General features: G+C 44.7%; 1 protein-coding gene and 1 long non-coding RNA gene across 22 annotated transcripts in view; one reads left to right on the top strand and one right to left on the bottom strand.

The window, feature by feature from the left end:
• Positions 1-16,005, top strand: part of Camta1 (calmodulin binding transcription activator 1) — an 858,665-nt gene extending 842,660 nt beyond the window's left edge. For 14 of the 21 annotated variants that reach the window (XM_031379576.1, XM_031379583.1, XM_031379581.1 and 11 more), the window contains 3 exons: positions 253-446; positions 1,453-1,527; positions 12,746-16,005. In XM_031379576.1, the coding sequence (XP_031235436.1) occupies positions 253-446; positions 1,453-1,527; positions 12,746-12,809 (333 nt within the window). In that variant the 3' untranslated portion in view covers positions 12,810-16,005. Of the gene's footprint in view, positions 1-252; positions 447-1,452; positions 1,528-3,926; positions 3,958-12,745 lie in introns of all 21 variants that reach the window. The other 7 variants (XM_031379572.1, XM_031379584.1, XM_031379582.1 and 4 more) reach the window with 5 other exon arrangements.
• Positions 1-16,026, bottom strand: part of LOC116097077 — a 36,886-nt gene that overhangs the window by 19,532 nt on the left and 1,328 nt on the right. The gene's annotated exons all lie outside the window — the stretch shown is intronic.

The raw sequence follows: 16,026 nt of genomic DNA, 5'->3' as shown, positions 1-16,026 counted from the left end.
TGAAGGGAGGATGGAGATACAGTGTTGCCTGCAGGCCTCCCTGAAGGGAGGATGGAGATACAGTGTTGTCTGCAAGCTTCCCTGAAGGGAGTTATTTGCATTTTGGAAGTCCTGGAAGCTTGCTGTTGGCCTCCTGAGGTCGGCTCCTAGCAGGGACTAGGGTAGGAAGGAAGGGAGGGCCCTTAACCTCCTAAGCTTGGAGGACTTCCAACTCTTGTTATTACTGTCCTGTTCCTTCTGTGTCCCCCGCAGTATGCACTTTACAAAAAGATGACACAGGCGGCCATCCTCATCCAGAGTAAATTCCGAAGTTATTACGAGCAGAAACGGTTCCAGCAGAGCCGGCGCGCCGCTGTGCTGATTCAGAACTTCTACCGGACTTACAAGAAGTGCGGCCGGAGACGGCCAGCGCGAAGGACCGCTGTCATTGTGCAGCAGAAACTCAGGTGGGTCCAGGAGCCTGCAGGGTTTGATGGAAGGTCTGCTTGGCACGGTACCTAGACCTGCCTCTCTGTGGGGCCTGAGGCATGGCGACACCTTCTGCTCCAACATCATTTAGGTGTTGTGACTTTGGGTAACAGTACCTCTAAGTTGTTAGTCTCTTGTAGAGGCCTTTTATCTGCCACATGGTGTTATTTTTATGTCATTGGCCAACTTCAATGTAGATCAGAATTTGTCAGGACCAAGGTTTGTACTTAAAGAATTGTTCTGCACTGTTTGGAACTTTGATCTACTCACTAATTAACTCAGGAGAGTTCATGGGGCTCAGTGATTCCAGTTTAGAAAGTAGTAGACTGAAGCTTCAAAACAGAAAATAGACAGAGAGCGTATCAAGCTCAGAACTAACTCCTGGACTGAAGAAGTCTGGCAATACCAGAAGGCCTGTTTCTACAAAAACAAAACAAAACAGCAACACCAAAAAAACTGGAAAAAACCTGGGTACGGTGGTACACACCTGTAGTCCCAACACTCTAGAGGCTAACCTGGCCCCCCTTGTCCTACTGCAGACAAACGAGTAAGGTCATATGGGGGGACCATCTTAAGTTTAGTCTTCATATTGTCTCCTTAAAACATGGGCGGGGCCATAGTTCAGTCACCAGGGTGCCTGCCTGGCGTGTACGAAGCCCTGGGCTCCGTATCTGATGTCAGGGAAGCACATGCCTCTAGTGCCAGCACTTGGGGCGTGAAGGCAAGAGGGTCTGGAGTTCAGAAGACTCAGCTACACTGTGGATTTGATGCCAGCCTGAGATGCACGAGAGGCTATCTCAAACAAATTAAAGAAAACAGAACAAAGGCTCGGGAGAGCCCCAGGCTGATCTCAACACCATGGGAACTTGGATTTGTGACCCTTTAACTGAAGGTCTCCTCCAGCTGCAGATCAGATCGGTTCAGAGTCTGCACTGTAAGCTTTCTGGGACCTTTCTCGTGATGGTCATGTTCTGGCTTTTTCAGGAGCAGTTTGCTGACCAAAAAGCAGGACCAAGCTGCTCGAAAGATAATGAGGTTTCTGCGTCGCTGTCGCCACAGGTACACCAAGCCCTTATCTACCGTTGTGTTCCTAAGGAATAATAGAGCAGCCCCAACCTTTCTAACCATTTGCTGGTTCTGTGCCGTGCTGGAAACCCCCAGCAAGCATGGAGCAGGCACTCCAGGTTGTAACAGGGTGGTAGCATCTTGACACTGCCACTTGGGCAGCAGCGACTTGAGAGGGTGTGTGCCTGACCACGGAGATGCCCCCCCCCCAGCAGTGTTTGTTTTGATTTGGGCGTGAATGTAATTTACCTACCATTTATACACCAGTTGCATTATGGTCTTCACCATAGGTCTTTAACCTGCTAACAGGCATCCACACAGAAAATTAAGGAAGACAGATCTCTAGGTTCTCACATGTGAAATTTCTGCTAAGCGGCTGGTGCCCTCTGCTGGATATGTAGAAGAGAGCATTTCCACTCAGTTTACTGTAGTGAGCCTGTCTGACTTGGTCGAAGGTGGAAGGGCAGGGAACACAAAGGAAAAGAGAGCCTGTTGGTCCCCGAGGAGGATATAACATCTTTGCGTGGAGCCTTGCTGGAGCAGCTTCTCCTCAAATGTGAGCTCTCTTGCTGAAGATGTAAGACGTCTGGGGCTGGAGGGAGAGGCTTGCTTTCTCTCTATGGATGAAGCCTGTAGTCCATAGCTGTGGCCATTGGAGCTGCACGGACGGGGAGCGTGTGTTTCCAGAGAGTGGGAGCTCTGCAGTTGAGAGCTGGCTCTGTGCTCCCTGCTCTTTCTGTTTAACATCCCCTCATTCTCAGAGACCTTATATCAGGTGCCTTCCCCCAAGCCCTTTATATGCTAATATTTTAAAATACCTTGCCTTTGAGACTGACTTACTCTTAACACAGACACTCCATATGACCATAGAAAGAAACGTGTAGTAGCCATTCCATCAACAGTAATAGAAAACCTTAAAGAGCTTGTTAGGGTGCTAGGCCTTCTCTAGATGGAACCTGAGACGGCAGCTCCATGCCCTGGCTGCTCTTCCATGCCTTGGATCAAGGTCTTCCACCTCCACCATCACCAGGCTCCCCTACCCCTCTTGTCCTAAGAGCTAGCACATGAAATACAAGTACAAATAAGCTGACTAAAGAAGTTCTGGCAGGAAACGGAGCGTAAGCTACAGGGTACGATTTCAGGCAAGGAGAGTGATTCTGCAAGGTCCCCCAAAGCCGGTCAGCCTCCTGTCTCTGTCGTTAAGCCACTCCTTTCAGTTGGTAAAATCCCTTGGTTCCCCCCCTCCCCCCGGTCACTTTCCTCCTCCTCATGAGTCCAGGTCCTCCTCCTGTTTGTTTTGCCTGCAGAATGAGAGCCCCCAAAACACTGTCCAGCACAGAGACTAGTAGACTTAGCTCCCATGGGGCAGAGCGGCCACTCCACTTCGTGAGACTGGTTCATCTGGTCTAGACCCTAACGTTGCTTTTTGAGGCCGTTTTCAGTAAACTGGAACATCTGTGGGTTAAACTGTGCTGCGCTCACTTCACGTCGTTTCTTGAGTCCAAACGTATCTGAGAAATGCAGTGTAAGCAGCAGTACCCGAGGCCGTCCCTGACTTCCCAGTGTGTGCTTGTAGGGTGTGTTCTGTGTTCACAGGGGATGAGTCAAGGAGTAAGGTACTTGACGTATAACAAGTGCATAAGAGACTGCTTGCTAAAGTAGGCTGGACGGAGGAATCCCTCTCAACTTTAAACTGGCTAAGGAATTTGCCAGAGATCTCACGTGTCCTGAGTTCATATTTTAACCAGCCCATCTTCAGGGAGGCTGCCACGATCTCCCGGGAAGGAGAGCATCAGGTCTGGGGTTCTTTCTGCTTACCAGTTGCAGCACAATGAGGACTATTGCTCTTTCACGGTTCAGATGATAGAAAAAACACACAACCAGACAGCGGGCGCCTTTGCGTACTGGATGCACATGTGTGTTGCTCACTTCCGGTTTCTGTCTGAGGAGCCCGAGGAAGTCCTGGATCGCTCTCCTGGGGTTATTTTAAACTTGTCTTCCCTCGGATGTGTACGCCCCATTCTGGGTTACTTAGCGTTACTTTCATAAGTGGAACTGTCATGTTTATTGTCTCTTAGAAGCAGGACAGTCTGTGTTAAGTAGGACACTTCATGACACCCTCTCAACAAGGTAGGTCGGGGCAGTGGCCTGAGAAGTCAGCAGGGCCCATCTAAGTCATGTGATCGAAATGTTTTTTTAAAAGTTGATGGGTTTTCTTCCTGTTTGTCCCCATCCCTGCCACAACCCTTCTCGGCCTTCCCCACAAGAGAAACCCCTCCCAGTTCTTTGGGTGATATAAAGCTGTTGCTCACATGCTAATAGAGCTATTGATAAGCTTTCTGCCGTGACCCTCACATGCTAATAGCTCTCTGGTGTTGTTTTACTGTCTAAAGCCCCCTGGTGGACCATAGGCTGTACAAAAGGGTGAGTTTAGCTGCCTGCTAGCCAGTTTCTCCTTATCTTCCATTTTCAATATTTTGCTTTTTGCTTGCTTGCATGGGGCTGCAGCGTAGGTATGCCAGTTAAGTTTCACATCCATTCTGAATGAAAAATAAGACAAAATAAAAAAAACTAACCCTGAGTACTAACCCAGCTGTCTATGAAACAGGAGAGCAGCCACTTAGAGTCGCTGTGCACATGCATGAGGAGGCAAGAGAGGGAGCTTCTGAGACCACGCCCAGCATGCTCAGGCCAGGCGGAGCTCCTCCCAGCTTCTGAGACCACGCCCAGCATGCTCAGGCCAGCGGAGCTCCTCCCACACAGGCCTTCCTGCTGACTGAGGCCAGCATTACAGGAAGACATTCAGCAAGTGGTTTTGTAACTACAGCATTTTGCCACATCAGATTTACTCAAAATTGGTCAAAATTTCTTAGGCAAGAAAGCTCATTAGAAAGTGCAAGGGTGGGAAGAAAATCCACCCTATTTACAGGCACCAGTTCCCTGTCACCCTGCTGTCACCCTGCTGTCACCCTGTCCCAGAGCATCAGTTTCTGAGTCTCTCTTCCTTGCGGTGTGAGGTAAGTCAGGATACAAAGCTGCCCTGCAGATCGTGTGAGGTACCTTGAGCCTAGCTAGAGACTCCACATGATGGTTGGGAGTAGCTGTTCCAATCGCATTTGTAGTTTGCAGATATTGTCTTGACTAGGTAGTTAGTAGACACTGCCAAGGCCCCCTATCTGAGCAAAGGGTTCCATCTGTAGGTACACCCTGCACACAGGAGCGTGTGGGAGTGCAGCTGAGACACATCGGAAGTGACAGTCAAAGAAAATGTCAGAAAACTTTTCGAAAGCTAGGGCAAGAACTCAGCAACATTGGGCTGGAATTTGGATCAACTTTGTTAGCTTTTTGAGAGGAAATTAATTCAGTATAACACGTCAACCTGTACAGGCTACTGCCATGCCAACCTGATGACACAGCAATGAGTTTTTACAAGTTTTTCCCAAATAATGACTTACGTGTAGAACAGCTGTGACTACTTTAAATCCAGGAATAAGACTAACCATAAACAGTTGCTGAAGGGAAAACCTGGAACCAAAGCCAGAAGCACAGCGACACTGGTGACTTAGCAGTTCCCACTCTTCTTAGTGTTAGACAGTTGTTCCCCCTTGAGAGAGTCTAGTGCCCTATGGTAGAGCCTCTCACGTGAGAGGAGGTTCCACCTCTCCCACTAGAAGCCACAAGGAGCCCTCCAGAGGACAGGTGCATGCCCCAGCACTCACTCTGCCTCAGTGGCAGTGTCTTGCATGCTAATGCAGTTTGTAGAGCCTGCTGGAGGGAAGTGACATTGGAGGTGCTTGCTCAAGCACTTTTGAAGCTTGTTAGTTTCTGGTATGTCGATAACGATCATTGTCAAGAGCTCATTTCCTAAAGGCGATTTCAGTGCAAGCCAGAGCCCCTACATTAATTACTCTAGTGCCTGCTGCATTCTGCCATGAAGTCTGGAGACTCCCACTCATGCATGGGAAGCTGGAATCTCATCCCATCCCTCATGCCTCACGCAGTCAGCAGGGAGCTTGAGAGAGAGGAGCCAAGAGGGTTTCAGGGTCCTTCTGGGACGGGACCGTTTATCCAGTTCCTTACTGAGGAGTGGCTTGTCTATGGCTTTGTACCGTTGCCAGTAAGATCTCCTCTCCCTCTCTCTTCCTCAAGGACTTGCAGTGTCCCCCCCCCAATAATCCCCCAAGTTGAACTTCTCCTTGGGAGCTGAGCATTCTCTCGGGTGTATAGTCCTGAGATGGCATGTCAAAAAGAATAACATGCTAATTTTGTTAATTTATAAAGTACAGCAAACCAGTTAGAGGTTTATATGCTGAAAAATAATTCAAAATGTGCAGTTCCATTCTGTGGTGCAGTGTGGAACATGCTGTTGGCCAGGCCCACAGCAGAACGACCTCCACAAAGGTAGGCACCGCTGTCAGCAGAGTTAGTGGACCATATCGGATCCTGGGTGCAGAGTATCCCAGCTGCAGGATGACCCCAAATTACCAACTGTGTCTTTTCATTTCAGCCTCTTTGGAAGGCTGGGGAAGGACCAGTACAAACCCACTTGTATCCAGAGTGCCGCTCATTTGTTTCCTGCCTTTCACCCAGGCTTAACTCTTGATTTATCCAATAACTGAAAATGGAGTTACCAACTTCTAATAAGTGTGTGGTTTGAAGCTTTGGCTTGTTCGTTCCTTCCTTCCCTCCTTCCCTCCCTCCCTTCCCTCCCTCCCTCCCTTCCTTCCTTCCTTTCCTTTCCAGACACAGTTTTACTTTAAGGGGAGAATGTTCATTCTTCATTATTATTTACTTTCATGCACATGGTTAGTGGATGATTTTTAACGTTTGAGGATTTCCCAGAGGTATGCGAGGGAGGCACTCACTGCCTAACACGTGGATTTCGAGTGTGCCCCATGTGGCGTTTCCCAGCAGAACCACTGAGACTAGCAAGTCACAGTGTTACAACACTCACAACTTGGCCTCAGAATTGAGACATAATTGGCTGAAAATGCATGCAAACACAAAGCTATGTCCCTTTCCAGATACAAGGTGGTTTTGTCCTCTGTCTTAAGGACTGTCCTTTTGTGCCCCCTCATAAATAAGGGAGGCCATTCTCAGTATATCCTAGACAGATGTGTCCTTTTTCTGTACGAGGTAACAATGAGGGCTTCAGAAAGCACACAGTCAACAGAGGGTCCTTGGTTAGCCTTGCTTTGTGGAAATTACTGACTGCTTGTGCTTAATAAAGGTGGGTAGGGCCCCTCTTCTGAAATGCATCCTCGTTAGAGGAAGAGGAGGTAGCACGTTCGGTCTTAAGTGTTCAAACCACAGGCGCTGGAGAACCGGCTTTTCCAACTGGGTTTTCTCACTTTGTGAGAAGCGACCAAGCGTTTTGGTGAGTGGTGACCTCAGCCAAGCAGCTGTACCTTCCAGAGCAGCCCTGTGAACTGCCTGGAGCAGGTTGTGGCCAGGTTCTGGGGGTTTCGAATCGGCATTGGTTTTGCTGTACACTTTTATGCAAGGGATCATTTTCTGACCCCACCCAAAAGGGTAGTGTTGCAGAAAGATGAGCCGAAATCAAGGGTCAACAGCTGTGTTAGCCACATCTTTGGGCCAGCAGCTGTGTTAGCCACATCTTTGGTTAAATGTGGCATGAGGATTAGATTCCAGGTGGCCCCGTGTTATCCAAGGAGTTAGAAATGAATGTGGAATATGTCATGGAGGATGGGTCATGGATCTCTAAGTAATTGTATCTCACTTGCCTCTTTTAGGAAATCAATATTTTTGGAACACAGTGTGTGTTAAAATGCAGACAACATGCTCTCTATCATTCTTATTGGGCCTCTCTGTCTTTTTTGCTTTGCAATCCAAATGAAATTTCTGGAATATGGCAAGATCTCTCTTTTCCTAAATTTCCCACAAGCTGTTGCAGTCCTGAGAGCAACAGGTAACTAAGCAGAAGGCAGCATCAGGCTGCCCTGTGGTTCTTTAATGGCCAGCACTGCGAGGCTCTGCCTGCTAAAAGCCAATGACTCATGAAGCATCTCTCTGGCTGAGCGTCACCCAGTAGATGTAACGAAGCGGCTTTGCCTGACGCTTTTCCCATGAAGCCATTGTTCGCTAGAGTCTCTGCAGCAGGCCTCTCATTTATTCATGTATTCTCATTGGACATCTGATGGAGTCAACCCTGTGAGCTTCAGCTGGCTTTCAGGGCTGCTGCTTATACATCACTCCAGTCCATTTGATGCAGCTTTCTTTTTGTTTTTGGTTGAGACTGCCTCGGTATCTCAGAGTGTGAGTTATTTGTAGCCTGAATGCTCGGGGGAAACATCTTGGGATTGTCTGGTGATTTGAATGGTCACGTCAAAGGCTTGCTGCCCTGATTCTTGTACCTCCAATCTAGTCAATTATCTTCTACATTACTGATACAAAAGTCACAACTGTGGTCCTCAGGCTGCTGGGATGTCTCGGTGGTTAAGAATGCTTGCTGTCCTCCACATCCACGTAGCTCCGACTTGAGGAGAGCACGCCTACTCTTGTTCGTGTGCCCCCAGAAAGACACATACACACAAGTACAATTAGAAAGAAACGTGCTCCTCATTGCTCTCCCTAGAGGAAGGCAAGCCTGGTGCATGTAAAAACTATAGCTTCTGGCCTATGTTTGTCTATTCTATCTCATGGAAGACTATTCTGTGTAATGGGATTCAGAAACAAATACAGTCCATTGACAGGGAGCGAGGGAGAGAGAGGGGGGAGGAATATGAATGTATGTAGGTAGGTAACCTGGGCATTTTAAGTATTTAAGTTCACTCCTTTCTTAGTCCTGTGTGGGCCTCACCTTCATAATTCTTTAAAACCCAGACCTTGGCAATCCTTAGCTGCTGTTAAACAACAGGGTCGCCTGAGTACCTGTGCTCTAAACTGCATAGGGAGTAGCCACAGGTGCTACATTGCCAAATAGGAATCCCAATTTCAAAAATTGAGATCTATGTTTACCAAGTTCATATACTGAACATGTGTGCACCGCAGGAGATACCAAGCAAAATAGTCCAGGCAGTGGATTTTGGTTTGAGTGAAACAGAAATGAATTATTTTTCCCACTAACTTTTTTAGTTTCTGTCATGTAAACATTTTTTTTCAAAGATTTATTTATTTATTATATGTAAGTACACTGTAGCTGTCTTCAGACGCACCAGAAGAGGGTGTCAGATCTCATTACGGGTGGTTGTGAGCCACCATGTGGTTGCTGGGATTTGAACTCATGACCTTCCGAAGAGCAGTCGGTGCTCTTCCCCACTGAGCCATCTCACCAGCCCCCATGTAAACATTTTATAATATGAAGTTGTAACAGATTCGTAGAACACTATCTTAGGGCCAGTGAGATGGCTCTGTGCGTGTAAGTGCTGGCTGCACTAACAGTTTGATCCTCAGAATTTATGATAGAGGAAGAAAATGGACTCCTGAAAGCTGCCCTCCAGCCTTGATGAGTACATAGAGTGCTGCGTGCACACACACCCACACACTAAAATAAAAAATGTTAGAGAAACATCTTAACGAATGACAAACCAGGGCTGGAGAGATGGCTCAGCAGTTAAGAGCACTGACTGCTCTTCCAGAGGTCCTGAGTTCAATTCCCAGCAACCGCGTGGTGGCTCACAACCATCTGTAATGGGATCTGATGCCCTCTTCTGGTGTGTCTGAAGACAGCAACAGTGTACTCATATAAATAAAATAAATAAATCTTTGGTTTTTTTGTTAATGGCAAACAGGCATGGTAGTTAATATAGAAGCATGTATCCATTGTGGTTCACGGAGAACACAGCAGCAGGAGAGGAGACGCAGAGAGGATGACTAAACTTCATAGCTTTCTCATTGAGACAGACATGTTTTAAGTATGCCTTTTAATGATTATGCCCATGAATGATAAGGCAAAATTAATTTTTAAAAAAGTCTTTGAATATTCATTTGAAATAACTGTTTCTTGGAATTTATTGAAAATTCTAGTACTTCTGATACTGCCCCAAATCAACTTAGAGACCCAGAATTTCTGTGGAGGCAATATAAATTGAATGCTTGATTTTATCTGCCTGGTGTTTGATCTAAGGGAGATGTGGACGCCTGGTTCATCATCATCTTCTCTTTAAGTACTGAGAAGCCCTCTTTGGTGATTTCAGCAGGACCCACGGCGCAGGGCTGGTTCCTTGCTGTCTCAGTGGGCTGGTGTCCGCAGGGTGTGTCTGCTTACATTGCAGGCTGCCTTCTTGGATAATAGATACATTCTTTATTTGTGTTTTAGGGTCCCAGGATTGCCTTAGGCCAGGTGCACTTTTGTATGAGGGTGTTTCCTCCATAAGATTATAATTAAATTCAATATAGTGCTTCACAAACGATGGTGTCTTAGAGTGGAGAAAACAGAATCATTACTACTTCATTCAAACTATGGTCCAGATTTATTTTTCCTAGTAAAGTCTTTTGGAAAAAAACAATATAGTAGGAATTTAAAAACAATACTGTTGGAGTGGAACAGAATGGTTTTGAAGTCAGACAGACATGAGTTCAAGTTGCTGATACTTATCAGCTGCACGGGCTGAGGTAGGTTGTGTAGTTCCTCTGAATCTTAGAGACCGTGGCTGTTTTAGTTACAGACACTCGGTAACCTTTAATGATACTGGAGTGTGATTGGTCTTTTCTCTAGTTCATCCCTTAATAAGCTTCTGTTTAAGGTAAAGTCCTATGGCATTTCGCTCCTCTGATGTCATGCATAATTCCAGTAGAGTGTGATGAAGTTAATGTACCTGAAAGTTGCAATGTTCTCATTTTTCCTATCTAGACTTCCTGTGTGTGTGGACATGCCTCTCTCCTTAAGTGGTCTGTGATGACATCATTAATTCATAATTAATTCAGCATTCATTATGTGGCGACTTAAACCTTTGTGAAAACTTAGTGCCATTTTAACTAGTTCTGAAAGAAGTAAGTGTTAGAGGCAGGGGGATATCTTCAAAAGCCCATCCTCATGACCGTTTAGCTCGATGTAGAGAGTTAACTTACACCTATCCTGACCAGCTGATTACAGATTCTTTGGTATGGAGTTGCCTAAAACATTCCAGTCTCCTTTTTATTTCACCTCAGTGATGAAGTTAATATATGTAAAGCATTTCTGATGTTTCTAGAAAGATGAAGGTCTGTCTCTGTGGTGATGCCACCAGATTCTGAGTTCAGACATCTTGAAACTCTAGAGGTCTCGGCAGTGGTGCTGTGAGTGAGTTCTGTGCTAATGCACAAACAGAACATGGTGTTGGACATCGCATGCACATCTTGCAGGACTTTGGCTGATGGGTCTGAGTAAGCACAGGCACTGCATGTCTGGACGTAAGCTTGGCATCCATGCATGCCTTGCATTGTTCCAGCCAAAAGGGGTGTTAGCCTAGATGCTGCATGTTTAAAAACTGAACAGAGACCTATAGCATGTTTCAATTTTAAGAAGCCACTTATCAAGTATGCATGTCCAAAATTAGGGGCCTGTAATCCTATACTATTCTACACTGTAACATGGTGCCATACCCTAGGACCTAATTTGCTATGGTATCCTTAATTCTTAAATGCACATTAAGCCGGGCAGTGGTGGAGCACACCTTTTTGATCTCAGCACTCAGGCGGATCTCTGAGTTTGGGGCCAGTCTGGTCTACAAAGTGAGTTCCAGGACAGCCAGGGCTACACAGAGAGACCCTGTCTTCAACAAGCAACATCATCAACAACAAGCATACTAGATACAGCTTTAAAAAGGGACAGTTTAGGAGATACACTGCCATTTGTAAGTAAGCTGTGCTTGGTGTAGGCAGTAAGTTAGATAAGCAAGTTTTCATGTGCGACAGCAATTTAATATAAATGATGAGGGCTTTCTTCCAAAGGATACATCTTCTTTCTCTGAAGAGATCACAACAGCTTTCACAGTCCTATGAAATGATTTGGTTTGAAGGTTGTAAATCTGAAAGTTCTTAAAAGTGCTCAGAATATACGTTTCTTTCCATTCATTGCCAGCCTGTGTGATCCACCAATAGTTTGGTTCTCCCTCCTCCCTGAATGTTCCTATTTGCCTGAGTTTTATTGAATATATTTAGAAAATGCATTCATCTTGAATAACTTTTAAGGGACTGGCATATCTTAAAACACTAGGAGAGACCTTACTTAGCTAGAAGCCACATTTGACTCACGTCTGGACAAGCCCACTGCCAATCAGTGTTCCCTTGTTCTGTCAGTGGGACAGTGAAGGAGCACACCTCAGGAACTCTTGCTTCTGTCTGACTAGACGTCCTCTCATGCCAGCTCCTGGGAAGATGTTACTCTGTGGCACTCTGTGGCAGATGGCCTTTGGAGACAGGCTGACTTAGGGAGCACTGCTCTGCACTCGACTGTTCTGCTGTTAGTGCACTTGCCATTGTCCACGCAGAGGGATAGTCTCATATCCTACAACATTTCCCTCACCCCTTATCTCATCAGGCACCACATTTTTTAAGGCAGAGTCTTAACATTTAAAAAATGGAAATTGGAGCAGCAGTTTATAGAGCTCTCCACGGTGGTCTTGGAGCAGTTTCACTTAAATGTGTAGTATTTCTGATAAGCACAACAAAGCCCCTGTTTGGAATTGGTACATTTGGGAGCTCTCAGAAGGAAAATGAACTTTAAAGTTACAGTTTGAAATGGGAAGCAACCAAGAACTCTGAGGATCTGAGACCTGGTAATACAGCAGAGTAGGGGAAGGAACTGGTGCAGGCTGAAGAGTCAGGTTCAAATTAGCCAGCAGCCTGTAGTCTACAAGTGAAATAATGATTCAGTCCCTGGGTCTACTCAGAGCTAAGTAAATGGGGTGCTCATTCCTTTGTTTACATCACATGGAATTGAGGGGCATCTATAGCAGACCATCAGACAGAGGAATAAGTTCCTCAAGTAATTAAATGTCCTCAAGCTATTAAGTGTCACCCTTGATTCAGAACAACAGCCATAGCTTTGCTCTCTTCTTGGAGTCCCCTTGTGAGACGTTCACATGTTTTCACATAGGGTCACATCTTCCTCTTTGGATAGTCTCCCAACAATTTCACAAGTTTTCCTGTTGTCAGTCTTCAGAAGGGGCTTGCCTGGGCCTCTCATTTCGGGGGCAACAGCCCCTCTTTTTACTGGTCACAGTTCCACTCGGTAGTTATCACCTGGTGTTGTGTTTTGTTTCTCTTCCAGAGTGAAAGAATTGAAAAAGGCCAAGGAACTTGAAGACATACAGCAGCATCCCTTAGCAATGTGACATTGCTTCTCAGACTCTTTCCATTTCTGTTTTTAGCAGAGACATGCAACAACACCACACACGCTCGTGCACACACACACATACACACACACACACATACACACACACAATCCCTCTGCAGTTCTGGGGAGTCCGCTGCAGGATTTTAACAAGAATGTTTGCTCATTACATTTGCACTCTCATGGACAACTTTTAATTTGATCAGCAAGACATCTTGGAACTCAAATCGTCTGTTGGATCACAGGACAAACAAGACCCCAGGAGGAACTGGAGGGGCTTCATCTTAGGAGGAAGCCCCTCTCCTTGTCATTAGGGCTGTATTCAAACATCATGTGGAACTGTACAAATATTTATACCAAAAATATAGATAAGAACAGGCGGGGCGACGTCAGCCACACGAGGAGCGCTGCGCCTGCGCCTGCGGTGACTTCCAAGAAGCGGAATCCTTGGTTCTCAGTGGAGGGCTTAGATCACCTGACTCGTGCGAGTCCGCCTGTCCTCATCTCCTTCACTGTTCGCTTTTGAGTTTACGTTTCGGTTTTTTTTTTCTCTCCGTCCGTCGGTTCGTCCGTCCATTCGTTTGAATCTCTACAGCACACTTAATGCAACTTTCAAAATCTGCAGGTTTTTAATGTCTTGTGAAAATTTGCAGAGGGGTGGGTGTGTGGTAAACGGGTAATGCACGGGAAATAATGAGAAACAGCTTACAGGATTTAAATTCATTTTCTTGCCCCCCACCACCTCCCAGGACCCTGCAAGGAGAGTGTCCATCCTGTCCCTTCTCATGGTCAGCACTTTAGTTTGTCTGCCCCACTCTCTTGCAGTGAGGGTTACTTAAGACTTGGTAACGCATGTTGCCTTTTTTAGTAACCTTGGAAACCGTAGTAATTCCAAGGAATCATAAACCTTGCCTGGACATTTGCCACCTAAACGACCAGTGTGGTGCTGCATTCTGGCCAGTAAATTCCATGTTTTGGCTCTATCTCATCCAAACGGAGTGGTTTCTGTGTACATACAAAAGGTAGAAATGAAGAAAAAAAAGCGAGAAAATATTTGAAAGGGGTTATATTAATTGCTAAATATTTTATTCACAGAGGTCAATAACATGGCAAGATGAAATTATTTGTATAGTTTTGTCTGAGCGAGAACAATGTGGATGTATTGTTTGTATATATGTATATATTAAAACAAAGATGTGCATGAAATCAAGAAAAAGAACAAAAGCAAAGCATTAGTGGCTATGGTCTGTAAAATGAAACAAAAAAACTTTATTTCACTATAAGAGTACTTTATTTTAAATGTTCTGTAGAAGAACATTTTGCTAAAGCATGACCTGCAAAAAATAAAAAGGAGCTACTGTATTTAGAGTTAGGAAAAGAGGCAGAGTAGCATTACTTTAAAAAAAAAAAAGGATGTTTACATTTAATTTTGGCTATCAGGAGTTTATTTTATTTTATTTAAAAAAATTTTTTTTGCCAAAGGTGCCAAGTAATGTGAATGCTAATATTGCTTACAAAAATTAAGTTACTTTTGCAAAATAGATAATCATAAGATGAATCCTTAGAGACCTTGACACCATCCACTCACACCAACAAAGAACATTAGGATGACAACGTTCAACAAAAAAAAATGGGACAAAATGCAAAAAACATGTTTTCATATCTCCTGCTGGAAATTAAAAAAACAAAAACAAAAATTGCTCACTCGACAAAATAAAAGGGAAACCAGGTGGAGATTGGTGTTGACGGAAGGGTGCCACGGTACAGTACTTTCCAGGTAATGAGGAGCCAAAGAAATCCAATGCTTTCAAAGCTAACCTATGAGAGAACCAATTTTGCATTTGCTAATGCCAGTTTAAAATTCCCAGGTTAAGTGTGAGAATTGGTTGGTATGAGATTTTCTTTAAAAATAAATAAATAAACAAACCAACATGGTTCTGGCTGCCAACCGTGAGTTAAAACTCGAGGCTTGTTGTGAAGCCTAAAAATATTCACAAATGAGCTTTAAGCTGGTGTCTTCAGAAGGATTGTGGTAAAAAATAAAAACTGGGGTCAGTGCTCTCGGTGCCTTTTCTATAATTGTACTTGTTTTTTAATTACTTCCTTTCACTGCCAACCTCAAATTACTGTACAGTACATGTCTTTCTGCTTGTGATCAGCTTGGAACAGTGACAGCCCCACAGCTAGGAGCCACCTGTACATTTGTAAGCTGACCCGACCCAATTTTGTTCTTACATGTGTGGGTTATGTTGCAGCTGTTGCAATCCTCGACCCCCCTACCCCTGCCCCTGCCATACTTATTATTTTACACAATTTGACCTGTCTGAGGACACTGAGTAATTTACATAAACAATTGTGTTCATAACAGGGAATAGAATGTAAAGCCAGCTCTTTTCAGAATATCCTATCTCAATCATGGATTTGGATACATTTGGATACATTTACTCCGTTGCTTATGGTTCAGATGACCAATAGTTTGACCTCGGTGGATTTGCTTCAACCCTCACATTTTTTTTTTTTAATGTTTCACATACCACATTTGCTGAATAAGTTAGAAAACTCTGGAGGATACAGACTTACATAGAATTAGGAAGTTCTTATGGAGGGGATAGAAGTAGGGTCAAAACCTACCAGTACAGCTGTGAATTCTAGGTGAGGTTGAAGCATACTTCCACGGACACAAAGCATTTCTGACCACCTTTTTTGATTGTGACTCTTAATTTTGAATATAAGGTGATAGGTAGGCGCAGCTTTCTTGGATAATCTGAATTCCCAAGTGCCAGGAGTAGGATTTCATGATAAAAATTAATAGCTAATCTTATTCTGTCTCCTGAAGATTTAATTGCTATCCTTGTTACCCATTCAAAAATCAGCTGTACTGTGTGAATGAAATAAAGACAATAAGACGAACCCCTTTCTGGCTGCACGGTCGCTTATGGCAGTTCCACACAGTAGTTGGCGCCCAACGGGGGGTCCCTGAGACTTGCATGTAAAACTAGTCTAGATGTCTTCTTTTTTGTAAGTTTTATTTTTGTAATTGTGCATGTAAAGCATCATTGAGTCAATGGATCTGTTGAAGAACTCAGCTGCTGGAAACCATGCAAAATGTTTTGAATTGCCCTTAAAAATATGGAAAATGTTTTCTGAATGCTTTATATTCTTTCTGCTGTAAATTAAAAATGAAGAAAATTTCCCCATATTTGTGTTTTGCTTTAACC

The sequence above is a fragment of the Mastomys coucha genome, unplaced genomic scaffold, assembly GCF_008632895.1.
Source record: "Mastomys coucha isolate ucsf_1 unplaced genomic scaffold, UCSF_Mcou_1 pScaffold18, whole genome shotgun sequence".
In the NCBI taxonomy this organism is placed as follows: domain Eukaryota; kingdom Metazoa; phylum Chordata; class Mammalia; order Rodentia; family Muridae; genus Mastomys; species Mastomys coucha.
This window is presented reverse-complemented; position numbering and strand designations above follow the sequence as displayed.